The sequence below is a fragment of the Perna viridis genome, chromosome 5 (genome assembly GCF_037379345.1).
Source record: "Perna viridis isolate PV_CMFRI_1.1 ecotype Kerala chromosome 5, ASM3737934v1, whole genome shotgun sequence".
In the NCBI taxonomy this organism is placed as follows: domain Eukaryota; kingdom Metazoa; phylum Mollusca; class Bivalvia; order Mytilida; family Mytilidae; genus Perna; species Perna viridis.
Genome location: NC_142449.1, coordinates 42,549,187 through 42,576,326, shown reverse-complemented (window position 1 = coordinate 42,576,326; position 27,140 = coordinate 42,549,187). Strand labels below are relative to the sequence as shown.

Here is a 27,140-nt window from a genome sequence, read left to right as displayed (position 1 = left end):
ACATATAACATCTGATTACAAATACTACAACTCTCCCATTTGATAAAATGCTTCTTTTTGCTTGACGTATGGACAATCCCTTCACTATAAACCCCACTCAAAACCGGAAATACATTATAAAGTATGTCAGTGCAATTTCAGTGCTTTATCATTCAGTCGAAGTCTTCATTAATTTATGTACAGCTTAATTGTAATGATTATGAAAAATTGAGCACATTGACCCATATAAACTAGGGTAATGATATTTTCGGTTTAGTGCAATGTGATGCACGTTTCAAAAAAAAATATATAACTACATGACCATAAGCATCATAAGACGTGCTGGGCGATATGTAAAAATAGACATATATAGCACAGAAACTTACATATTTGTCACCTCATTTTGTGGTTAACTCAATTACTTGCGAAGCATCTCAAGTGATATTTACCACATTCAACTTGTAATTGCTAAAAGGTGTTTAGAGAAATGTCATCAATTGGTTCGTGTTTGAAAAAGTAGTTCTGGGAACCAAAATTCGAGTGAAGATCAACAGAATATATTCCAAGGATAAAGACTTGACAAAAGAAATAGGTACACAGAACAAAGAACATGAAATAACCAACACGTAAAAAGAAACACAAGTAAAATGATTCATCTAAAAAAGTGATAGGATGGACCAAGTGCACTGCTAAGTTAACCCTCCTACGTTTTTCTAAAAACGACCAACGAGTTGCTTATAAAATGTCATGTCCTGACACGGTAACAAAATGTCTCAGATAAATACACCATAATTCACGAGCCAAGATGACGATCATAAAACTCTGAGGTGAAGACTTGAAATCTTGTAGCAACACATTTCATTTATATGCGGCGTACGACGTTAAAGAGCGACATGTGATGAATAAAAATAATTTACATTTAATGATTAAAGCTTTTTTTTCAGAAATAATGCGCACCATTGGATGTTTTACCATTATTGGACATACACACTGGACCGTCACAGTGACCTAATATCAGTTAGATGGGTAGTATGGCCCAACTCGGGTACTGTACTTGTTGTAGTAATCGTAGGTATGTACATTCAGGTACTCTGTAATTAGTTCCTGCAAGTCTACACATTTAGGCACTTTGTAGTGATACCCCGCGCACACACACACATTCAGCCATTTTATTATGACCTTGGTTTTGAAATCTGTATTACCAGAATAGCCAATATATTTTACGGTAATTCCATTTTCGCAGATACATATTTTCGCGTTTAAAAAATATTAATTCAAATTAGCAGCTCTTTATTCAACTGCTGACATGTACATGTTTTGTTTGTTGTTTATTGGGTTTAACGTCCGAGCAGCAATATTTCAGCTATATTCAGACGATGAACATGAAATGGATGATAAAATGAACATGAAATGAAGAAAAAAAGGATGGGTCACAAGGATCATAGGGTCGACAAATTTTGATTGCCACTGGAAAAAGGGGGGGTGGGTAAGGTTGGGCAATTTAGCCTCCTGTGGCGGTGCGCAAAGGTTCCTACTCCTATCGAATACCACAGCAGGGTTCTTTAACGTGCGATGAACGTGGCATCTTTCCCAACACGGTGCACCACTATGGTGTGCGGTCAGGTTTTCCCAATTATATCCTGACAACCCCAGCATGCAACACGCCAGGGGTACCCAATTCCACCACCTGGGGCACACATCCCAGTTACTCTGTGGGCAGAGCGCCTAGCCCCTGGCTAGGTTTCTGAGCACTATTTAGTCGCCTTATACGACAAGCTTAGCGCTGATGCAGGCCTATTCTTTTAACACCCGGACCTGCACGGGGCGCTGACATGTACATTATTTTTCATCTAATTCTAATTTCAGCAACAGAAAAAAAACAAACAAAATTCATAAATTATAGATAAAAGTATTTGTCAGTTACCGAAAGTTAATAGCGTAAGCGCCATTCGTATCGACTTTGGCCTTGTCTTGCTTGCGTGTTAATACCAAGGACACAATTTAGTAAATATGTTGTTACGTGCAGGTGAAGCAGTTTCCGTGTATACTCCAAACTTTAAAGAAGCGATAGTATGTGGCTAGTGATAGTTTATTTGTTTCGTTACATTGTTACAACATCAATATACCATTAGTTTTCATGGTGCAGAAAAACCCACAGAACAAACGATGGTTTTTTAGTCTACACATGCTATATATTTACATATTAATAATAATCATTTCTGTATTCAGTTCTTCATTTTTGAGAAAATCACACATTCATCTCACTCAAATCAACCAAATGGAACCAAATCAAAAACGACACTCTTGCAAAGTGCCAATTTCATGTTCCAAATATATAACTTTTATTTCAAAAGCGCAACAACCAAATAAAAAACCGAAACTGGTTATGTGACCAGTAACTGTTTCTGAACAAGAAATAAAACTTAATTTAGTGGGGTTTTGACATGCATGAATCACCTTTCTGATTTAAAAAAAAAAGACTGCTACTTAATTCTAATTCTCCCAGTTTTAACGTAAGGTAAATCATGCCAATTACACTGAGCATTCTTTTCTGTCATCTTAGAAACTTAAACAAACATATATATTTTCAATGAACTAGTAATGTTTAAAAGGATGTAAAAAAGAAGATTTGACATAAAACATTGAATGATAAATTACAAATATCAATCATATAAAGCGTTTTAAGGGAATATAATTGGCTGAAAAATGTTCTAAAGAACTAAAGAAATGTTATGAGAATTTTAGTATTTTAATACTACAGGAAAAAAGTTCGGTGACTTCGAATTGATAATCAAAGACTGAAGTCTTCAAAGTCGCTAATCGTCAAATATTCACGGTCACTCATTTTGGCATACTTTAAACATCTTAAATGGTACAAATGCGATATACTCTAAAATCGGGGGACTTCTGCCCTTGATATTATTCGTAACTGTTGTGACCCGAATGGCTGTATGTAGATATTGGGGATAATATATATGACCTTTATATAATCAATTGTAACGAACGCCTGTGTCGTTGTTTTTCCAAAAAAAGTTGGTACACCTAGATAAAAATATATAGTTATTAGTAGATATTCCTCATACTTTGTAAGAAATAATTCCAAATCATCATCCAAATATACAGAGGCAGATGTTTACAAAATGCTGGAAGTCTTAATCAACAACATATTTGTCCAGTGTGGTGGACGTGTTTTTCAACAAACGGTCGGCATTCCAATGGGAACAAATTGTGATCCTTCACTTGCTGACCTATTCCTTCACTCTTATGAGGCTGACTTTATAGCTGATTTGATCCGAAAGAAAGAATATCGTTTGGCTAGATCTTTTAATCTCAGTTTCCGCTATATAGATGACGTATTATCTTTAAACAATCATAATTTGGAGGATTTGATCATCTACCCCAACGAACTTGAAATAAAGGATACTACAGACACTGTAAGGTTAGCCTCATATCTTGCCCCACACTTACAAATCGATGATAAAGGAAAACTATTGACCACATTTTACGACAAACGTGATGACTTTCGTTCTGAATTGTCAACCTTCCTTTCGTCTGTGGCAACATCCCTCAGCACCTGCGTATTGAGTGTTCATATCACAACTCATACGTTATGCCAGAGCTTGCCGAAACTACGCAGACTTTTTGTATCGTGCTAGAACTCTAACAAAGAGGCTTCCGGAACAGGGTTATGTTGCTACAAGATTGAAGTCATCACTACAAACGTTTTATGGTCGTCATCATGAACTCGTGGATCGTTATGGTGTATCCATCTGCACCATGAAAATTGATTTATTCAACGGGTCATAGTTTTCCTTTCCTCGTTTGTCTACTCCGGACTTAACTTTTTTATGAACAACTTGGCGAGTGTTTCTAGAAAAGCAAAGGACGCTTACCATACCGGTGCACCTGGTCCATCCTCCCAGTTTTTAGTGAAGTCCGAGTTGCTCATTTGCTTTTGTTACTTTGTATGTATGATTTTATGACTTTATGCTCTTTGTTGTGTATGTCTGTTTTCCATGTCTGGTCTTTGTCCCTGGATTGCATACTTTTGATTCTCGCTATAATCTTGGTTCCCTTGATTACTCTCTCTGAATACATAAATTCAATGCTAACCGATTATTTTATCGTTTAATGTAAACTTCCCGTTCTAATACAAGCAAAAACACCAATAGACATGTGTATGATATGTTTTTAAAAAGGTATGTTGTAGCGATCTTTGGGTCGCTTATGATATTGACAGGGAACCAGTTTATGGACCTGATGTACCAGCTGGCAATGGATATTCATAAATATCGGGGCGTGCTAATGCATATGCCCGATAAAGTCATGTCACTAGCCTCAATTTCTTTTTAACACTATTAGCGACTTAAAACGAAATTAATAATTATTCAGTAAATAGTTTCCTTGATGCCCTATATCCACATACCTCATTATTCCGTTCCTTTTTGCCCTATCAACCGCTCAGACACTATACAAGTCGGATTTAAGAAGTTTTTGATTTTATGGTTATAACGTATACTGACGTAAATAAAACAAGGTATTTCTTGTTATACTTTTTATTTGGAACTGCATTAGGCAGAACTTTAGCACTACAAATTTGTCTTTGTGATAACATTTGAAAATTAATGCCTTTACATGTGCCATTTAATATCTAAGCATTATTTGAAAAAAAAATGATACAACAAAAAGAAGAAAAGAAGACATAAATAATTTGCGAATACATTATGCAATGGAAATATTATATAAAACACCGGAATATTGACATGAATTTTGAATATTTGATTTTTAGAAAGAATAAAACATAGGCATATCATTATTAAATGATACCATAAAACGTTTTCACATTTTACAACTTACTGCTCTCTTGTCATGCGGAAAGTTTAATTGTTTATTGAAGCTAGAAAGTTCGTATTCAAGAGTAATCAAGATAACAAACATTCAAGCAGAAATCAAAGGATAAAGACCAGACAGGAAAAACAGACATCCACAATACATAAAATAACACGTACATAGAAATAAGAACAAATGAATAACCCAGACTCCACAAAATACCGGAAGCATGGACCGCGCAGGTGCACTGGTAGGACAAGCGTCCTCTGTTATATTAGAAACGCCCACCGAATTGCTCATAAACTATCAAGTCAAAGGCTACCGACCGTTTGTGTAAAAACGCGTCCATTACACTTGGCAAATATGTTTTCAATAAAAAAAAAAAGTTTCTAGTGTTTTAATTACATCTTCTGCGATATAATAAGAAGATGATATGGAATCGTTTATTTTTTATCAAACCTAGAGGAATCTGTACTTAGTACTGTGTGTCTAACCAGTGATAAAATATTAATTTTTAAGGTTTTTGTTTGCTTTTGATGTTGTTTTAGAACACTTTTCTCGATTTTGAAATGCAAGAATTTCTAATATGTAATATCATATTGACCGTGGTTGCTATTGACGTACATGTCACTTTTTCTCACTGTATATCCAGAAATAGACTGAGCCAAGAACTATAGAAAAATAAATCTTTCAATTTCCTTGACATCGAAGGAGAGTAGGGTCAATATGTCAGCTTCACAGCTTTACAATCACACTGTTAAAATGATGAAAACAATAATCAAAATGTATGACATCAACATGATTGGATATTACACAGTTTATAGATATACAAAAAACGAAAAACACTTCAAGTGCGAAAGGTATCGACGAATCCAAATTCAATGGATATTTTGACCATTGACCAAATGTCTTAAAATCCTACATTTCAATCTTCCATTGGAATGAATTTTAAGGCAATCGAAGTTTTTTTTTTTTTTCAAATTAAAATCAATTTTTAGTAACGGTGTTATTGACTTCTTGATTAGCGACCTCTTATGACCTCGTATGAGGTACAATGAGTTACTGTAGATTCAGTATAGAACTCGGACGATGTAGAGGAAAGACGTATTTGCACTTTCCGCATCATGGAATCTAAATCATACATGTACTTATCTGAATTTTGAATTTACACAGCTACTTCATCTTCAGAAACTGCATCTACAACTTAGTCGTTGATATTCAGTAGTATATTCTTCTTTCGCTGAGTACCTCCAAACTGTGCTGCAATGTCTTCAGTGTTTGTATCTAATTTCGAAGATCTTGCGTCGTTGAACTATTGGCATGGTCTTGAAACAGTTCTCTTGTGTCCTTCTCGAATAGCTAATAAGTTTGCGGTCAACGACAGTGTAGTTTTACGTTTACTTGTAATTCTAATTCTAATGCGACGTTGTTGTCTTGACGCTACCTTACGTTACAATATTATGTGTTGTGTTTCCAGCAGTCTTCACGACACTAGTTTAAATATATGATTCCTCTATCACCAAAGTCTCATCTAAGATGCTATGATTGCTGATTATTTTACTTGTTATTTGCAGAAACAATTAGACTAACTGTATCAAAAGTGCAAATGACATTAATGATAAAAAGGGGAATAATAACCGAAAGCTCGATACCCAGGGGAAAAGAATACAAAAGACAATTCAGGTTCAATATATATCATAATTGATATGAACGGACTTCAGAAGAAATCTAATATGAACAGGTCATCACATTATTCAGGGTTCGGTTTAGACAGGTTTCTCTGTAAAAAAATATTCGATTTTTAAATATTTTCGGCAATAGAAATAATTGATTAACACTCCACTACAGACGGTGCAGATAATTTGAATATTTCAAGTCATTAAATAATGATGAAATATTACTCCTTAAACAAGAGTATAGCATATCGAAATTTGAAACATATGTGATTGGTATTTCTTTTTTTCTTTTTTTGGTATTAACATTTTGAAACTCGATACATTGTAATCATCACTACTCGTAATCAAAGATCAATTTTAATTCCTTAATACGGTAAAAATGCAAGACTTCCGATATTAGTACATCTTGTCTACATTACTTAGTTGACATAAACGTTCAAGTTGATGGTACAAGTTTTCTCAATGGTTTGACCTGAAAACCAAAAGGAAAGAATGCCTTAAAAGAAGGGTAGGTATTTTTCCTTGGGGTAATGAAGAAGAAAACCTCCAAATTGTCCATTAATGCGACGGTGGATATATGGAAAATTTTAACACACATTTGCCTGACATTTGCATTGCTAGAGGTTCCTGACTGTGGATGGGATATGGTGAATATGTCAGAGAGACAACTGTTGAGGCTCAACCCTTCTCTTCTAATTGCAGAATAAAATACACAATTATATAAAAAGAGAATCAAGTTCAAATTAAAAAGGGGCGTAACAAACCACGCATAAATCAATCAAAAATAATCAGAGGAAACTACCAGTAAATACCCTCATTTCAACTCCAGACCTTGAAATATTACCTTAATATTGAAGTGATAGGAAGATTATACCTCACCGTAAAACAAATACAGTATAGCATAATAATCAAAGACTGAAGTCTTCAAAGTCACTAATCGTCAAATATTCGTTGTCACTGATTTTAATATATTTTAAACATCCGAAATGGTACAAATGCGGTATGCTCTAAAATCGGGTGACTTCCGCTAAAATCTTGGTTACCTTAATATTTCGTAACCGTCAGACCTGAATGGTTATTTATAGATATCGGTGTCCTGGTAAAATATATATGACCTTAATATAATCAATTGTATCGGAAAATGGGTAATATTACATAAATTCAATAATAACCGGTCAGTTTATCTTTCAATGTAAATTTCTGTTCTAATGCAAGCAAAAAAAAAAAAAAAAAAAAACACGCATAGACATGTGTAACGGTATGATATGTTTTGAAAAAGATACGTTGTAGCCATCTTTTGGTCGCTTATGATATTAACGGGGAACCAGTTTATGAATCAGATTTAATATAGCAGCTGAAAATGAATATTCATAAATATTGGGGCGTGCCAATGTAAATGACCTATATAGTCTTGTAACTAGACTCAGACCCTGAATCGGAAATCGGATAATGTTCAAAGCTAACTGATCATTTCATGTAAACTTCCCGTTCTCATACAAGCAAGAAACACGCGTAGAACACACGTGTATAAAATTTAAGAGGTACATTTTATCTCGTATGAAGCTAGAACTATGACACTGTGGCGGTGAACACGGCGAAGATCTACTGGATTATGTGGTATATAACTACACATTAATGCAAATCATATGCGAATATTTCATACAGAAATTACGAGTGCAAGAAGTCGCTAACACTATAGACCCTTTTGTGCTAACGTTGGGGTAGTCGATGAGAATGCGTAGAGCAAGCTCAATATACGCTTCCGCGAGGAAAATTCTTTTGTTCTACCCGAGCCCTACCTCGCGGAAGTGTATATTGAGCATGCTCACCAACCTACTACAGAAGGGTCCATTAACGACTTAATAAATAATTTTGATAGAAAAGTATAACTTGAATCATGACATTAATTAACTTGGAAAAACTATGAACATCATTTTTTTTATCTTTCTATTCGATAAATTCTTCTGAAATCTTGATCTTGATTGGTCAAAATCAAGATCAATTTCCGAAACCGGAAGCATAATTTCGACACCTGAGATATGTGTTTACATAACTATCTCTATCACTAAAAAGTGTAAATTATTAACTTCGTAAGGACGTAACTGTATGGCACATGTACATGTATGGGGAAAACCTACCCCGTATGTCTTCCTTAAGAAGTGATTATTCCGGAAGGCCTCAAATAGGTATATGTACTATTTTAATTAGTGAGGCAGAAATGACGGTCGAGCCGAACGAGGCGATAAAATTCGGCAGGGGGTGGGGTCTGGGTCGAAGAACATCTGAATTAATAGTGTAAAATCTTGCATTAATAGACAATCCCGTATGTTTGACGTTGAGACAAGCGGGCACTCAGGATGTTTTTTTTCTATACTTATTAATATGGAGTAGCGAGCACCGTGAGCTTTACCATACGTGTACCATGCGTGCGAGACTCATAAAAATAATAAAGGACATTACAAAAAATGGGGAGACGGATGAAAATATTTGTTTCGCAAGTGCAACATTTTTATTTATATTTAAGCGAAATCAATATTTTATTTGAAAATCTGCCTTGTTAAAAAATTGGGAAATTTCTTTTCAATGAATGAGCAACTTGAAAAAATATGTTTACAAAATCCCAACCCCATTCTCTCTTTCCCCTCGCTTTAGAAATGGTCGATAACTTTATAGCACTTCGCCATACTTTAAAATTTTTTACTCTTAAGGGCATCTCTAGCAACATTCTTTTCAGTTTTAGCCGGTCAGATTAATTTGTACAGACACCGGAAATATTAAGGGTCTCCACGGATGATGGGAATATTTTACACATATCATATGACGTAAACAAATTTCAGACTAGGAACTTAGACCAGGTGCGCCAGTCGGGTAGGCGTCCTATACTTTTCAAGAAACTGTGACCCGCCGAGTTGCTCATAAAAAGTTCATGATGACGACTTTAAAACTTCCTGTATTGATTTTTCAATCTTGTAGATGACAAATGATACTAAAATAGAAAAAAACTACAGAAGCTGTTGCATTTTCAGTGTGGATTTTCTAAATAGAGCAGACAGATTTGATTGAATAATTGTACATTTCGTCATGTAGATATATAAAGTAACTTAGTAACAAAAAATAAAAGTATTTTTTTTTTTTGGGGGGGGGGTGTATCACATATTACAGAATTTGCATGTTTCTTACAAAGACTTCTCTTAAAGCTTAATGAACGGTACTGGGAACATACCCATTATCTATTTCCTTTTTAAAATCTCCTTGCAAATCCGACTTCTTATATTTTATAGATATATGCGTTCGTCTGTCAAATTTTCCTAGTGAAAGGTATTGACCTGCGTGTATCATCATTTGTAGCCGTTTGTATGGGAATCTTCTTTCAAATTCCATACAAGCATGATCTAAAAAGTCATACAGAGTATATTCACGATGAAAGATCTTCTTAATTTTTCAGGTTATTTACCAGCGTTTTTTTCCCTTATATGCTCCTTTCTAGCATTGTATGAACAAATTAGTAAGTGGTCCGAGCTTGAAGAGCAAAATAATACATCATTTGATTCACAACTGGTTGGTACATGCACCTACCAGACATCATGAGTGTTTTTAGAGTACAAGACGCTTAATATTTTAAGATGCCTTTCATAAGAAAAGTGATAATACAGTAAATTGTGGTCATAGTTTATATTGAATTCGTGGTCACAGTTTATTTTGAATTTGTGGTCACAGTATATTTTGGTACAAACATCTCTTTCTAAGTAGGATTTGAAAAGACTGGAATAATTTTATCTCTATACATAGAAAAAAATATAATATGTCACGTCGAATCTTTTTTATATGTTTCGGTCTACATTATTTTTGTGATAGCAAGATATTCTAACATGCATATGTAATTCGTATGTTTCCCGTATACATACACTCGGTATACTTACTTCTTTGTCCATTTCATATCCATCGGCTATATGGTCAACTTTGCTATCCTTGACGTGATTAATTTTCACAAAACATGCTTTCAAATAATAGGATGTCCATGGAAGACAAGGGCAGTGGGTGGCACATGCAAATTTTTTTTTTCATTTTTTTTTATTCGTTCGAGATCAACGTTTTCGTATAGTTTAATATATGCCTGTTTACTGAAAGGTTAAAAAGGATATAGATAACTTAGGAAGCGCTGTAAATTTGAAATAAATGGGAAATGACTCTTTGATCTGTTTATACACATGTAATTTAGTTGATTTGTTAGGGAACCTTGACCATATATTCTGGGGCATCTATTTTCAATACAGAACAACCCCTTGTTATCTGACATCATAACGAGTTAAACTTTGCATTGTATATATATCGGAACAAAAACAATTGGCGGGAAAAAATTTACTACATGCCGCCCATATCACATGATCTACATTTATATATAGACAGAACGGTGATGGCACATCTTTTGTGTAGGTTTAAATTGGCCTGGAGCTGGTATGTCAGTTAACTGCTACTAGTCCTTTGTGCATTTTTGTAATGACTTATAAAAAGGGGGGTTGTGATCACGCCAAAGTACATGTTCTTTAACCCCGCCGCATTTGTAGCAACTGTCCCAAGTCAGGACTTTATGGCCTCTGTGTGTATTGTTTCGTTTTCACTTTCAGTTTACTTTTAAGTTGCTGGAGTATATGGGGGTAACTATTTCGCTCTACTTGAGTATAATGCTGTTTGTTTTCGGGCCAATTGCAGCCTGACCTGTGATGTGTGAATTTCCTCTTAATTCATCGAGGTTCCATGGGTGGCCTTCAGCTGACATTTTTCCTCCCGGTAGGTTTGTTATTTCTTTGACATATTCACCATAAAAGCATTTAAATGTTCAATATACTCCCGTAATAACGGATGTTTACATTCATAAACAAAGTGATGTAATTGTAATCCTACAGTATTTGGTTGTTTCCCTGTTCATTCTTATATTTTGTCGTTTATTTTGTGTGTTTGTGTTATTTTTTAAATTGCTTTGCATGTTTTATTTTCTGAATTTATTTCTTGAATCTTGAAAGCCACTAGCCTGATTAATGGTACATGAATGTAATATAAGATCGAAGATTGATGGTTACATGTACAAAATGTACATCATATGTACTGGATTTTGCACACATATAATGTGACGAATCACCGGATGGCTGCTTACCCTTCCAGATTACCTGATTTCTATGTTGTTCTTAGGAAGTTCATATTAGTAAGGGTTTTTGTGCTGTTTTGTCTTTTATCTTTAACTATATATTCTGTTCAGTGCTTTGTGTATTGGAATGTCCCTTTTTTTCTGTGTTCACATGTTTCCCATGTCTGTATTCTGATGTCTCTGAGTTCAATTCTTGTTTTTAAACCTAATTTTTTTATACATATTTTTGCTGATGTATTAATACTGTTTTCGACTTAGACGACAGCACGTCTGGAAACTGGGACACCTGGTTAATGTCCGACAAAGAAGCGGGACATGGGCATTGTAAAACACGATAATACAGTTTAAGTATTTATTTAACAACATAGATCTGTATAACATTTCCTGTATCGTGTTGTCACGTGGTGTGCTCTAGATGAATTCATTTACCAACATGATATGGAACAATGATGAAATAACAATAAATTAACATGTAACGACGATTGCGACGAAACTACCGATAAAAAATAAACAACATATATAATAATGAAAAAAAAAATACCATGAAAGTTTGGCAACGAAATTGCTTATCAGTACCAACCCGTGCCTTTCCGTCTGAATGATATAAATAACTTAATCTCATAAATTGTCAATAAAACTCTATCTCATATCATCTGATTTCAAACCTAGAAGGCCCTTTTGTTCGAATACTGTAAGTCATTTTAAAGTTATTTTACAGCTATAAAAATAGTTAGGTTATGATATTTCAAACTTTGTTTTTCGTTCAAAATTTTCTGATCACACTCGAAAATTTGTGTTTGTTCGTTCAGAAACAATGAATGGCTCTCTTCCTACATAAATGTCAATAAAACTAGAAACTGACCGAACATCGTTGTAGAATAAAATGGACGTACAAAAATGTGAATACTTATTATTAACTAATTAAAAGATCGTTGCAAGTCCAAAGTTATAATAAAAAACATGCAAAAAATATAATTATTATGCTTATAACAAGATCCATACCGCTTACGTTTGATGTGTTGCATTTAAAAGCAAACGCTAATTATTTTCATAGTGTCCAAATACATATAATATTATCTTAATAACTGATCCTTGACGGATACAGTTATGAGTCGCATTCCGTACAAAAGGAATATTTTGTCAACATATAAGGCACAGAGGTTAAGTCAAATAATTGCATTGATACAGTGGCGAGAAAAAAACTAAATGTCATCACAAATGATGAAAATACCCGTTATAAATGAAATCACAAATGTTATCGATGTTTTTTGTCAATCTTGGTACACTTTTGCACCAAGACAAAATCTTGAACACATTTTACCGTGAGTTAATGATTTTACTCTTGGAAATTCTTGTCTGTGCAAGATTGATCTTTTTGGTTTATTGGCCATGTAAGGCAGAGGTATTTGAAGGGGATTTCACATAATCATAAAGAAACTAACAACAGCCAATAAAGTGAAATACAATTAAATTACGCTACAGAAATCCAAAATTAAAGTTCCATCAAACCACGCAAACATCTCACTGTCTATACCCGTTTTCCTTTAATAATCTTTCCTACTGGAAACAGTCTATACTCGCTCCCTGCTTAAATAAATAAGATTGCAACTGCCCGATAATAAACGTACTTAATCGAACTACCGATCTTGAAATTGGATCGGTAAATCGTCAAACGTTAAGACTGTTCTTAGTGTTGGTTCAACATCTCTTGTTGGCTCTAACCAGTAACGTTGAGCGAACTGAAAAGAAATACAAAATAAACTTGAAACAAAGGCTCGTTTACTATGAGCGAGTGTGTTGCCCAAATTTTGTATTTTTGTAACTCCTGTTTGTAAGTTACATGTAGCTAAGGAAAGTATTTATTAAAATCTGATAAAAAAATGGTTTTGAAGTAGCATACTGAATTGAATATATTTTCCATTAAAGCATCATTCGATGGATAATTCTGAAGATTGAGAGTTGTAAATACTTGGATGATGCATTATAATTTCTGTGTAATTTTTCTTCATGTGCCACGCCTTCTAAACATTTTGCATGATTCTTAGACACAGAAGTACTTGAAAACATTGATTGAGTTTGTTTCGCCGCTGAAAGTTATAAAAAGATATAAAAATACCTTTATCATTGCTAAATACAGTTCTTGTTGGGCAATCCTTCTACCAACACAACTGCGAGCACCGAAGCCAAATGGTAAATTGCTGAAGGGATTCCATATGTTTGTTTCCCTTTCCCATCGTTCAGGCATGAAGTCGTCAGGATTTACAAAATATTTAGCATCCCTGGACATAGTGAATGTGTTTAAAAGAATACACGTCTGTAAAAGAAACATTCAATCATATAAGAATATTGACAAGGATGGACCAAAATAAAAATATTTTTTATATGGAAAACTTTTTTTTCATCAAGTGTATTTAACTGTGGTATCTTCAAAAAAAGTTACAGTTGTTGTGAAAAAAGACAGAACAGAAATTATTTAGAAGAACTGAAGATGGAGCAAGTCAGTCATGCCCATATTTTCTTGTTCAGTTGGTAATATGTGGACAGCTTCGAAAAGATTTAAAAAAAAAACAAGATAAGTCCGAGCAAAGTTCACGAAAGTGTACAACGGTTTCCCCAACCAAGCCATACAGTCAAATTTTAAACAAAGCCCTCAAACAGAAAGTTGATATCATTTCCGTCTGGATTTCAATCCTAAAATATGAATTATCAATATAAAGCTATCAAAATATCCTGTGGCTGTGATAAGGTGCAGGGAAAAAACAACGAAAAAAGTTGTTAACGGACGGACAGACACCATAATTGCAAAGCTTGCATTGTATAATAAATGACTTACCCCTTTGGGTATGAGGTAGCCACCTATAACTGTGTCTTCTGTCATGACGCGGGCATTTATCGGAATAACCGGAAATAACCTGGCAAAAATAAAATAACCGAATTAGACATTTCAATTTGAAACAGACATATATATTTACAAACACTTCAAATTACTAAATGTGTGTGTTGTGGTGGTGATAATATCCTGCCAGTGTGAAGTAAATCAAAATCATCCAAATTCAAAGGTCAAGTCGACAATTAATCGATCACAATATATAAATTCATGAACTGGTATAAACAGTATCCAAGAGCATCATTTTTCGTCCAGAATTCATAACCTAAATTCGAATCGATCGGTATTCAAAGGTTCAATGCCTTCTTGGCAAACCGGTGACGTGTGTATTATGTCAGTGTGCATACCTTAAGGCTTCCTTGACGATTGCCTTTGTGTACGTCATTTCCGTCAAGTCGTCTGCTGTACATGATCGATTTTGAAGGACTGAGTCAACCTCATGTATGAACTTCTTCTGGACCCTTGGATTTTTCGACAAAAGGTATGATATTATGGCCATTGCATTCGACGTCTGAAAAAAAAAAAAACAATAAATTTTTCAAATTTCAAAGAAAACGACAAAAAAGCTAACACAATATAAGAAATCAATAATAAAATCATATAGCAATAGCCATAAGCAAATTTGTATATTAAGAACACATGTGTTCGCTGTTATATACTGTGTGATCTGGACGTGTCCTGAAAAAAATCATTAGATCGCTGAATGTCCGATGGGCGTAAACTCTTTATTAGACTACGAAAAATAAAACCCTTTAGTTTATATTTTCTCATAAGAAGAAATGACATACATGTATTTGTTTTCTTTGGTTCAATGGACATAATTCAAAAGCTATAGAATTACATTTCGATGCAAAACCACTGAACTACGCGGTGGGCTTTTTTCCTTGTGCAACAATGTTTCAGTGGGTAATATACACCCATCAATTGTGCGATAGCATAGCTGGAGAACAATTTATTCTTTATGAATACAGATTATCTATTAAAATCGAAGCATTGGACCACCACCTATAAAAAACCGCAACAAAACATATACTTTAACGCTTGGAAACAATGGAGAGTTTGCCGGTTATTGTCGATTGAATGCCTAGGTAAGGCTTCGGGTAACTCGACACCTCGTAAAGTTGCATGGCACGAGAGCGGGTAAATATTTCCATCATAAAAGATTCTTTCTGCTTCATGATTTTAACCCATTCATTCTTGCCAGTAAAATACATACTTTATATATTTATGATACTTTTATGATTTCAGCGCGGTAATAAAATGCTAAGCGATAGATTTCCGGGTGAGTTTGTGTTATAAAAGTTGGGTATTTAAAAATAAGTAAACATAAAAATATCAAAAAAACGTGAAATTAAGGAGAAATACGTCCCTGAATAATTAAGAAGCGAGTAAATAATACACAAATAACATTCCATGCTACCAAGTCCCCACGACATATGTGTTATTAATTTGATAATAAACTGTAGTAAAAAGGTTTAGAATGTTTTTTTTATAGCATTAAAATGAACTTTGTTGAGATAAAAGGGCAGAAGACTGAATTTTCACCATAAAATTTTACATCAGGACCAAAATGAAAACATCGATATTGTAAATAAGCCTATGATAGTTACTTAACCCAGAACCCGTAATTTAGCGAATATTAACGGTAGCAAAACCATATTAAACATGGTCTATTGTCATGGTTTATGGGTCGAAAGATGGTTATAAAGACAATATCCAATGTATCAACTTCTGGTTTTGATCGCACATCGAAGTAAATATGAATATAGTTTCAATTAGTTGTTGCCTGGACAATTTTGAAACAGTTGACGAAAGAGACTATTTTTGCAATTTTCCCCGTTTGGTAGTACCATGTTGGTGAGTTAACAATTAAGCGAGTTATTATGAATTTAACCAGTATGTACTCACCGTATCAAGGCCAGACAAAAGCAACTCTGTAGTGTTGGCATAAACAGAGCCTAAAGATATTTTCTCATTCCCTAGTAAATGTTCCAGAAATGAAGCACTTTCTCCATCGTTAGCGCCTGCTTGAAGGCGGTTGTACTTGGCTGATAATTCCGCCATTTTTCTATTGATATGTTGGCCACCTTTAAGGATAAAACAAAATTTTATTAATTTTGACCACATATATTAACAACTTTCAACAAACTTGAATAATTAGAACTAAAATGTTTTACAAATACAAGTAAGGAAATAAAAGATAGTGGCACGGAATAGTCACATCCGAAATGAAGGCAACCGCAGGTGAATCTATTTTTTTTCTTTATGAACACGCAAGTTGTTTTAAAAATGATACTTACCAACTCGGTTGATAGTGTCCCATGCGTTCACATGTGTTTTCCATACTTTTGTATTAAATTTCTTGTGAATGTCACAAAAGACCATCAACTGATGTCCAGTCCGAAACATGTCACTAACAGCGTTTATGAAGGCTTGATTTTCGTCCGATACATGCTCTGTCAGACATCCTAGTCTGGATTCAAGTAGGACCGCCGAGATTGCTGCAATTATAAACAAGTACTATCTTCAAAAAAGATAGACGACGCATTTTCTCGTTTTTTTTCAGTAGATATTATTATTATAATACCAAATCCGATTTGGGTTTATTTTGGGGAATGCTTTGTTTCGTATTTCAATTTATTTATAATTGGTTCAACAAGTAAAGACAAAAACTGTTTTTGACTGAAAAAAGGTCATCTCTAGATCCTGCACTTTCACGTTTGTCATAACTTTTGTCCAATGAAATGCGATGTTGTAAGGTCTCCATTGGTTAGGTTACCATAGTTAAGCACCATCAGTGTCACGTGATGTCGAAGCGAACTTAATACATATAACAACTGTGTCGAAAAAAAATGAAGCTTCGATTACTATGAACGAAATGTGAGCGTTTCAAAGTTTACCATGAAGAATGAAATTAGTGCCAAACATGTACACTCCATTATGAATATCTGACGCATCATGTTATCCTCTTAGATTTCGTCATAGTCGTAAAGACAACTAATTTTAGGTTTTAATTTGCCATCATTGACCGGTATTATAATCAACTAACAAAACTGAATAAAATCATATTCAGTAACTTCACATTTAATGATATCAGGAGAAAGCTAGTATCTCCAATTCCCACCTTTTAGACAAAAATCGGAACCAGCTAGCAAATTTAAAAACAATTTTGTATGTCACGTATTCATTCTGCACTTAAAAGTCATATCAAAGTTGTATTATTTGGGTAATGCAATTGTTAAAATTCCATACTGGCTCAACCTCGGCACGATTGATGTTATGACATGCCAATACAATACAACGATATCCTACCGAACAGAACATTTAAATCTCTGTACTTGTTAGGGGACTCCAACGGGTCAAACATTACCGACAATATGCGGTAACTGTCTACATTTTATAGACCGTTTCACGATTTTTTTTCGCAGCAAGTAATTCACAATTTAGATATCATGTGTTAGAATCAGCGATCGTAAATAGTGTTCTATATCTATACAGAAAACGCATTTATGGGACACGTTCCTCCCCCAATCGACCCTGTATAGTAAGGCTGTATATGATTGAAAAGATACGTCTGATTGGCTATTGACTTCACCGCAGGGGAGAATCTCAACCCGGGATTGTTTCTGAGTTACTTTTGTACTAGCAAATTGACTGCTCTGTATACACCCAATCACTCACAGTACAAAACCCCAATTCATTCATGAAGTTGACACTTCAGTCTTATTTTTCAACAATTTATATGAAAATTAAATCTAGAAAAAAGATGGCTTATGTAGGGTTTGGTGCATTCGATTCACAATACTTTCACCAGGATCTTAAATTAGACGACGAAGAACAGTGTATGTTGGCCAAGAAAGTGAAATTGATCAGAACACACACACACACAAATAAAATAAAACACATAAATATATTGAAGCTTATGCCCTCAAAACATAAACACATAATCATCGTATGTACTTGTAACATAACAATAGAAAATTATAAATGTATGCCAGTTCTCGCTCCTTACGTGTCGGAAGGATTCCAACCCAATAGCCCTTTTCCCCATTTTTTCCTGTTAAATCTTACATTCGATTGCCCATTTAGAAAGTTCATTCTGTAGATTAGGAATAATCTTCGTCTTGTTATCTCGTATTTGGTCAAGGCGTTCGATGAAATCGTTGGTAACTTCGTTCATCAATTCAACATAGGACAAAGCCGTTTTGGGACGAAGCATGTGACGGCTAATAGCAGTTCGGCACTTTTTCCACTCGTCAACATTAGCCCTAAAATAAAAAATAGAAAAGATGTTGAAAGAAATTTGTTAGTACCATTGACACACAAACACACTTTGAAAAAACTGGAATGGTACAGTCAATAATATAATTTTTTTAAATTTCCATGTAAGTTCCCTTTTATAACTACATATAACGCATATAGCATAACTAGGCAGATGAAAAGGTCATGTCATATATCAAAACCACTAGCACAAAATGTGATCGTGCTTGGCTGGAAACAGTCATTAATACTGCTTAACTCAAAGTTTAAGGCTAAAAATAAATTGAATTAGAACAATGATAGCATTTCATGGCAGATGATCTAAAGGTATTTCACGAACACTCCTAAACAGACAAATTCTCAAGAACATTCAGGATGAATCAAATTCAGAAAAGGCAATTGCTAAAACTTGAAAATTAATCATAGCAATGAAATTCATAGAAAACACACAGATCATATAAAAATATTTGATTTTATGAACTTACGCAGTCATGAGGCCATTTGCCTGTTTTCTGATCTTTTTGTACATGGTCCAAGAAGCATAGGGTGGCCTGTTAGGGAACTTTCCTTCGCTTCGGACAATCTCCTCGACTAGATCAGGATCTGCTACCGAAATATTTGTCACTGGTCCTAATTTTTCTCTGAACATAGGTCCATATTTGTCATGAAATCTTCTCTGCAAATGAAATATATTTATAATGCAGACGTTGTTTTTATAGCATTATAAAAAACAGTATTTTTTACCAATCAATAAAAATATGAATAAAAGTCGAATTCTAGGAAACAGGGGTGTGTCATTCTTTTATTCCTACCCCTCCACCATTGATTATCAAATACATATTAGAGAACAACGTGACTGCATTGATATTATAAAGGTGAGGAAGTAATACTAGTACATTAAATATCTGATCCATTCTGATAGCAAGGTTGCCCTTTTAATAAATACAGTATCAATACATATAAACCAACTCTTAACGCGCCGTTTAATGCATACAGAAGAGTACAGCCGTTATCACCAATAACATTATAACTTCTTGGAACATGATATACCAGTAATGTAGCCCATGAATTAAAGCTAATTGCGTTCGGTTTGATGTGGAATGTAAAAAATCATCGTAAATCACCACAGGTAATGGTGGTACTTATAGCATAGCAAACGTGATTTATGAAGTACAAAATATTTCTTCGCTGCCATGTGTTTTGCGTATGAAGCAGATAATTTGATGAATTCGTAATAGATTTTTGAATGCTTTTACTAATGGTCTTAAATTCAAAAGCTTATACTTTACTAAATAATTTAGGGTTTACCGTGACATTATGCCCGTGTTAAAATGCCCGACACTCTGTTTTATTTTCGAACAGTAGAAATTTTGACAAAAGAAAGCAGAGTTGTTTTAATCATTAATACTAAGCCATTATAGGATAAAAAGCGGTTCAATATAAGATCAGAAAATATTATATATTATATATTTTTTTATCGTTAAGAATGAATTGGTCAACTGGCGCAGATGTAAGTGAAACAAGCGTCATTAAAACCAAGATCGTTGGGTCAATGCGAGATCTTTTTAGTAGCAGGTTGTTTGTAGGCATTTGGCTGTCATGGTTGTTATATAGATAACAAAAGTTGTGATAACATGATGAATGCTATTGAACTCAATGAACGCTAAAAGATGCCAAATTAATGATGCTAAATCCGGAAAAATCTCAGCTATTCTTGCATGTGCAGAGAAAAGCGATAATGTCAAAAAATCTTTTCTTCCATCAAACGAACAGAGTGCATGTATATTGTACGCGCCATACAACCGCGATAACAAATTTTAACATTCAGTGGTAAATATTTGATGTAAACAAAATGAAATTTTTTGCACTAGAGGAGAATGAAGCAAGGTTGTAAAATATTTTTCTAGGTCATTTTTAGATCGTAATCGCCTGAAAGACCCAATTTGTATCATCCCATTCTATCATCTAAAATTCTCCAAAACCTTGATTCCTAATTATACGGAACATTTCATATAAATACAAGTATATCAAGCGCAGATTTAGATTAACAACATATTGAAAGCTCATCATTTTTTTCACGATGTGATGCGTGCAGGTGGTAAGTTACAGGTTGCCTTCAGATTTTCTTTAAACATCTCGCCAAAATTAGTCACTTAATACCTCCTTAAGTAATTGATACAAGAAGAACTAAATTTTTAAACGTGTTTGATGAATAAATCAATTGATATGTACTGGTTTTGCAGAAATTTGATCTGACCCAATAATTCAATGGTTGTCAATAAGAAGACTTCTTATATCTGATAGCTAAATATATATGCCACACTTTAGATTCTTTACGTATTTAAGAGCTCTTAAATATTCCCTAATTAGATTTTTAAACATCACTATTCAACTAGTTTTTTTTTTTCTTGACTTTAAGATATCATACAAAAAAATGCGTCGTGTATTTTTTTTTTTTTTTTAAATTTTGATTTTTCACCAATATTTTTGAAATGTTCAAAACAGAATTTGCCTGGTTGTTACAAAGTCTAGTTAAAACACAGTTGTAACAGATTGGTTTTGTGTAGATTTCTGTCATAAATCTTTTCTTGTACCTACAACTTTTTTTTTAATTCTAGGTCAGAAATGGATATATTTATTGAACGAAATGCACCGAGTGGTTTCGTACGATAAGAATGTAGTACAGTGCAATGTTTTATTTGTAATTGAAATCATAACTATATCAGTTCGCCAAACGACACCTTGCTTTGCATAAAGATAAGATTTCACGGTAGTATAAAGTTATGACAAAAATGATCAAGCACATTCACGAAAGTTGGTCAAGGATACACGATGAAGTACAACTACAAAGTTTTCGTGTTTATCGTTAAATACCATAAATTTAAAAGAAAATAAAAAGATATAATGACATCTAAAGTTTCGAAACACTTACTTAGAATTTTGTTCAGATGTAAACAATATTAGGGAACACACATTTGATAAACGTCGGAAAAACGGGATATGATATTTATTTTCGGGATTTAAATTTCGTTACACTGTATATTTATCTGTTTATTATTACCCATAATTAAACTTTAGATTTTTATTATGAGGCATACCAATGTTTAGTCTTTTGATTTTAAATTTAGTTCTAGCCCCTTTCCTTTAAAATTCAAATGTTTCTTCCATTTACTACATGTACTTTGTAATTACATACCTGAACTTTGTGCATTTGACCTTTATTTTCTCCTCTAAAATATTCTGAAGCTGTGCCAATCAAAGGGTACCCCTTCGGCCCTGGTAGATCGTCCATGGTCTTCGTTAGTGGTATCTCATTTAAAGCTGCAGACACTGTAGAAGATGCACTTGCAGGAGCAGACGCTGTGTCGTGGGTCAGAAGTCTTTTGGATGATTTTGAAGCAATGTTCGTGGCTGTCGAAAGCACTCTTTTCACTACGTGTTCCGCCATATTTAGTATTTGTTGAATTATAGTTTGTTCAAAGTTCCGTTTGTTTACTTTTCCACTTTAAAAACTTGTTGATTTGATCAATTTCTCATTCTGTAAAAACAAGAATTAAAATTCTCATTACTTGAAGTCTCAAATAAAATATAAAAATCCAACAATACTCCGTTCACATTCTTAGTCGATAGCTCTAACGAAAATAATTCCTGCTTCTGTATTTCAACTAAAATATCATTCAAGAAGTTAATCGTGTATGCTTCCAAGCCTTCATACGCCCGCGTGCGTAGTACTTCTAGTACAACCTCAAAATAACCTGCGCGTAAGATAGGTCAGTGCGTGCGCTATTTAATCAAACTATTTGCACCCGTGCCATGTTTGTACAATCTCAGTTCTATACAATCTATATCTTTGCAACGAAAAATTCATGAATGAGAATCTTTCACCTTTGCCGATAAATAAGTTTAATTCTCTATGAAGTTTACAATGTACCGGAAAAGTGTTTTTTCTGCTATTACAAGGGATAAGAAAATCAATGGAGAGAACATTTTAGGGTTCAATCGTAAGTTCATTCGCGACAATACTAAATAATTGCCCTTTACGTGAATATCGTAATACTATACCAGCAACACATGTTCTTAATGAGTTTTTAACTTTGTTATGCTAAAATTTAGCGTTTTAAATGAAAAATAAAAAAAACCTATTTACTTTTGCTCGGATGAAATTGATTATATATGTTATTTCCAGCTGTTGAAAATATCCTTGTATATACGTACATTCTTCACTTGGGGTTACTTAGGTCACTCTACAAACGAACATTTTGTATTTATGCACGCAGGAAATTGTCACAAGTCTTTTTATCTGTTTTTGTTAACCTTAAATTTCACTAGATCAAAACAATGCGTTAAATTTGGTCCCATCTACATAGGGTTACTAACATACAAATAAAAGTTTACGGTCGTTAAATGATCATGACCATTATGTACTTTACAATTTCGATCCCTGTAACGTACAAAATTCCTTAAATAACTCGTACTGTTAACAAATGGGGGTAAAATAGTTCAACAACCTGGACAACATATTGTTACTTCTATTCTATGGAATTAAAAGTATTAGCTTTGTCAGTTTTGTTGAGGAATAATTGCGCTCAAGAGAAATGCAGTAGTTAAAAACAAAATTTACCGTTTTTCATTAATGGTTGTCCTATTTTGACCCGCTCGTAACGTATTAATTCTGCACTGTAGTTGAAAAACATGTTCCTAAATTAACTAGGTACAGTTCAACCTGCTTGAGAATTAATTTGGTGTTAAGTTCGTTAATTTTGACCTAATAAACCACCTTTTTGGAGTCAATGAATAAAACAGATAACAAAGCATTCAAAAACTGTTTAAGCAGTTACACAATTTTACAATTCGAGACTCGTAAAGTGACAATCTGAAGGTAGTTTTTGAAAAGATGCCAATATATACAATTAAAGTTTTAAATTCCTGTAACATTAGCGGCCTACTTATGTAACGTAAACGAAAATACGTTACTCGAGCCATAACATTGAAATGCGTGTAATCATTTATTTGTAATTTATGCTTTCTCATTCACATGGAGTTATTCATCTTTAAAATGAACTTTCGTAATAGCATGCCTGTATATTTCCTTACTGAAGCCACAATACCACGAAGCTAAGCAAGTCCTCTCAAAGCATCTTAGCTTCAAAATAAAAAAAGTCTCACGAATCTGGTTTAGCATTTTGTGTATTTTTCATAGTGATTCATGAACTTTGTATACACCAAAACGCCAACTTTGCACAGTCTCCAGGAAATTATGATTAATGGCTGTAAAATTTAAAAAAGTTAACCAAGTCCTCAATTTATCATTGCATAGTTATTTCCATTCTCAGATTAATCTTCAAGTCTTCAAGTGGCAGTACGCATAGGCGGATCCATAAAATTATAAAAAGGGGTTCCAACTTTCGGAATCCTCCTCCTTTTGGGTCTGCCACTAGTATGTTTCGATTGGAGATAAGAGAGAACGTTGGAGCAGCCTATATTCAGTTTAGGTTTTGGTCCTTTCTATTTGATTTTTGTCTTGTATCAATGATGCTTAAAGCAAGTTTCGCACTTGGCAGGTGCAAGGACATATACCAGGATACACAAGGAATATTTTAAGTAGAACGATGTCTACAATGCACTGGTTACCTTCATCGGATGTTCAGTAAATCTAATAATCTTAGAGTATATTAAATGTTTAGACAACTAAAATTGTTTTTGACATTAAATTTTATTTACCGGTCACGTTAACGATTGTAGGTATATTTTTAACCCACTAAAATCCGTCTTACGTTACCAGAATAAGATCAAATGTTGCAAGTGCAGTAACTGCGTGCATAAAAACTGTGAAATATTGGCGTCAAAAATTTTAAAGGTAGAAACATATTATCTAGATAAAAATCACATAAACAATTTTATTTATTGCTTCTATCTTTCTTTCCTCAGTTATATATCATAACATTAAGTATGAAAGAGCTATATAGTGCAACCGAAGAGTAGTTTATACCTCGTTGTAAATAAATTACATATTGGGTTAAAACCGACTTTGATTTATATTATTGCATATAAATATGAAATTAATACTTGAAAACTTTCCAAAGGTCAGTCATTCTTAAAGTTATTTTGTAATAGTCTTAGCGCTGCACGCCCGATACTTCACTAGAGTTCGCTTAAGTATGTAAAAGGCTGTCCACATCAAATACAAAATATAAATAAATAAAAATAATAAAGCACTTTGAATGTTATGTTATTTGGAAAAAAAACAATGCTTTTCCTGTTAAGTAGCTACAATGAAAGGTATTACATGGCTTAACCTCCTGAAGTTTCTATAAATCAACAACATAAGCATGCTTACCTCAAAATGAGAATAAATAGATTCACAATATTTAATAAACACACAAGTTCAACGCAAATTTTTCTTTTAAAAAATCCTATAATCTTTAGCACGTTAATTCGACGCTTAAACAGCAATTGATTGCGAGTTAAGAACGAATACTAGCGCTATATATAGCACAGGAGGCGTTGATAATATAGGAAATCTCATTCAGTAATACTGTTGAAATGGGCGGAGTCAGGTAAAAGAACTTAACTAGCTTTTCCAATTGATTGGTTGGGCTAAACGTACTAAGCTAACCTTTGGAGTTTAAACGCCTTTTATTTCTCTCAAATACCAAAACTGATTGATGTTAAGTTCGAGATGTATGCTAGTTCATACTTATAATAAATTATCTACACGTGTATTAAACTTTACTACGGTACACTGGTAAAGAATTCAGTTGTACATACGAGTTCGGTATGACTGTTTAATTTAAAATTCTCTTCACATGGATTATATACACATTTTTCATTTCCTTTTTTAACTCTTTTTTTTTCTTCAAAACAGACAACTTTCAAGTTAAAACTTATATGCTTAAAGTAAACTGACATGAACTATCTTACAAGGTACATTCGTGTTAATCTTAGTTTATTTAAAATGACCTTATTACAAGGACGCATTATTCCTAAATCAAGAGAAGTTTATGTAAATATTTGATTTACATTGAAGTATGTTGAATTTGAAGGTTAAATCGTACGTTTTGTTTTTATTTTGAGTTTACTCACGATTATAGTTATATTTTCTCACTTGCAGTACAATGTGCAAGCACATGAACGAATGGGGCTTTTCTATGTATTTAATATTAAATTGGCAGTTGCAAAGTCTAAAGGCTAATTGTATAAAACCAGACACTGAGAGTAAGTTTTTATACCCCGCTACAAGAATTAGCGAGGTACTATGTGATACATTCCGACAAGTTGCGTGTCCGTTGGTCCGTCTGTCCATCCCACGGCAGTTTCCGTATGATAACTTGAGAGTAGATGAAATTTTCAGCAAAATCCAAAATGTATTTTTTTTTCAGTTAGACCACTTTGAATATTTTGTCACCTTTTTATTACCCATTTCGTGCGAGTATCACTTAATATTCTATTAATCCCTTCTATTTGTAGTTTTTTCCGACGTATTGTATTGCTTCTAAAACTGCAAAAAGTGATACCCATGAACAGAGTGCTTCAACTACATTTCACAAAGATGGACTTATATTTATTATGTTTACAAATTACTTTTGTATTCCTTATGTACCAAGTGAACACTGTTAAAACCGAACCGATTTTGGGTTTAAGTGTCAGTCCCTGTAAGAATCAGGCAGTAGGTGAAACATTGTATGAAAAAAAACATCATTTTGATAGTGTAATTTGACTATTTGCACCAACAGAATCAAGGAAAACCGACAAGATTTTCCATATCATGCTGAATCATTGAGTTACAATTTTATTGAAATGCACTGAAAATGAACATTTCAAGGGTAGATAGCTCTGTCAAAAACCTTCTTTTTCTAAGATTCTATTGAAAAATTTCTTAGTAATTCCAATGATGCTGAGATCAAATAAAGGTCTTTTCAAATAGAGAAAGAATCCTTGAGTGACATTTTATTGTCAGATCGGTGGGGTTTTGACGTGCAAGTTTCTGATTTCTGCCATTTTGCCTGATTCTTACAAATACTTACACAATTAAAATTGGTTGGTTGGAGACCGGTGATGGTTTACCAAGGTTTAAACCGTTACACATGTAACGGTCTTTTTTAAGTGTCTTGTTTAGACATGTTTTCTATTTTTTCAGGGTTTTGTTCAGAGAGATTTCACTATACCACTTTTTATTCCACCAATATTTACATGAAATATCATATTGACATTTATAGTAGCTACACATGAAGATTTATTTTTTGAAAGATGCAGCTCAGAGACAAACTTTACTGTAAAAACATTGCATGAGGATATTACATATTTTTTTTGTGGAAAATGACTTTATAACCATCAATGACAAGAGCACTAAAATAAAAAAAAAAAA

The 27,140-nt window shown here is 33.7% G+C and overlaps 1 protein-coding gene across 1 annotated transcript; it reads right to left on the bottom strand.

Annotated features, from left to right (window-relative positions):
• Positions 1-11,966: 11,966 nt before the first annotated feature.
• LOC148617795 (1,25-dihydroxyvitamin D(3) 24-hydroxylase, mitochondrial-like) lies at positions 11,967-25,251 on the bottom strand. Its single transcript, XM_088585357.1, has 10 exons — positions 25,113-25,251; positions 21,972-22,313; positions 19,261-19,451; positions 18,587-18,783; positions 16,816-17,016; positions 16,424-16,602; positions 14,863-15,026; positions 14,462-14,540; positions 13,745-13,942; positions 11,967-13,367 (listed from the first exon to the last, which is right to left on the bottom strand). The coding sequence occupies exons 2-10, from the start codon at positions 22,221-22,223 to the stop codon at positions 13,266-13,268; spliced, it is 1,563 nt and encodes a 520-aa protein (XP_088441483.1). The 5' UTR covers positions 22,224-22,313; positions 25,113-25,251; the 3' UTR covers positions 11,967-13,265.
• Positions 25,252-27,140: the final 1,889 nt, after the last annotated feature.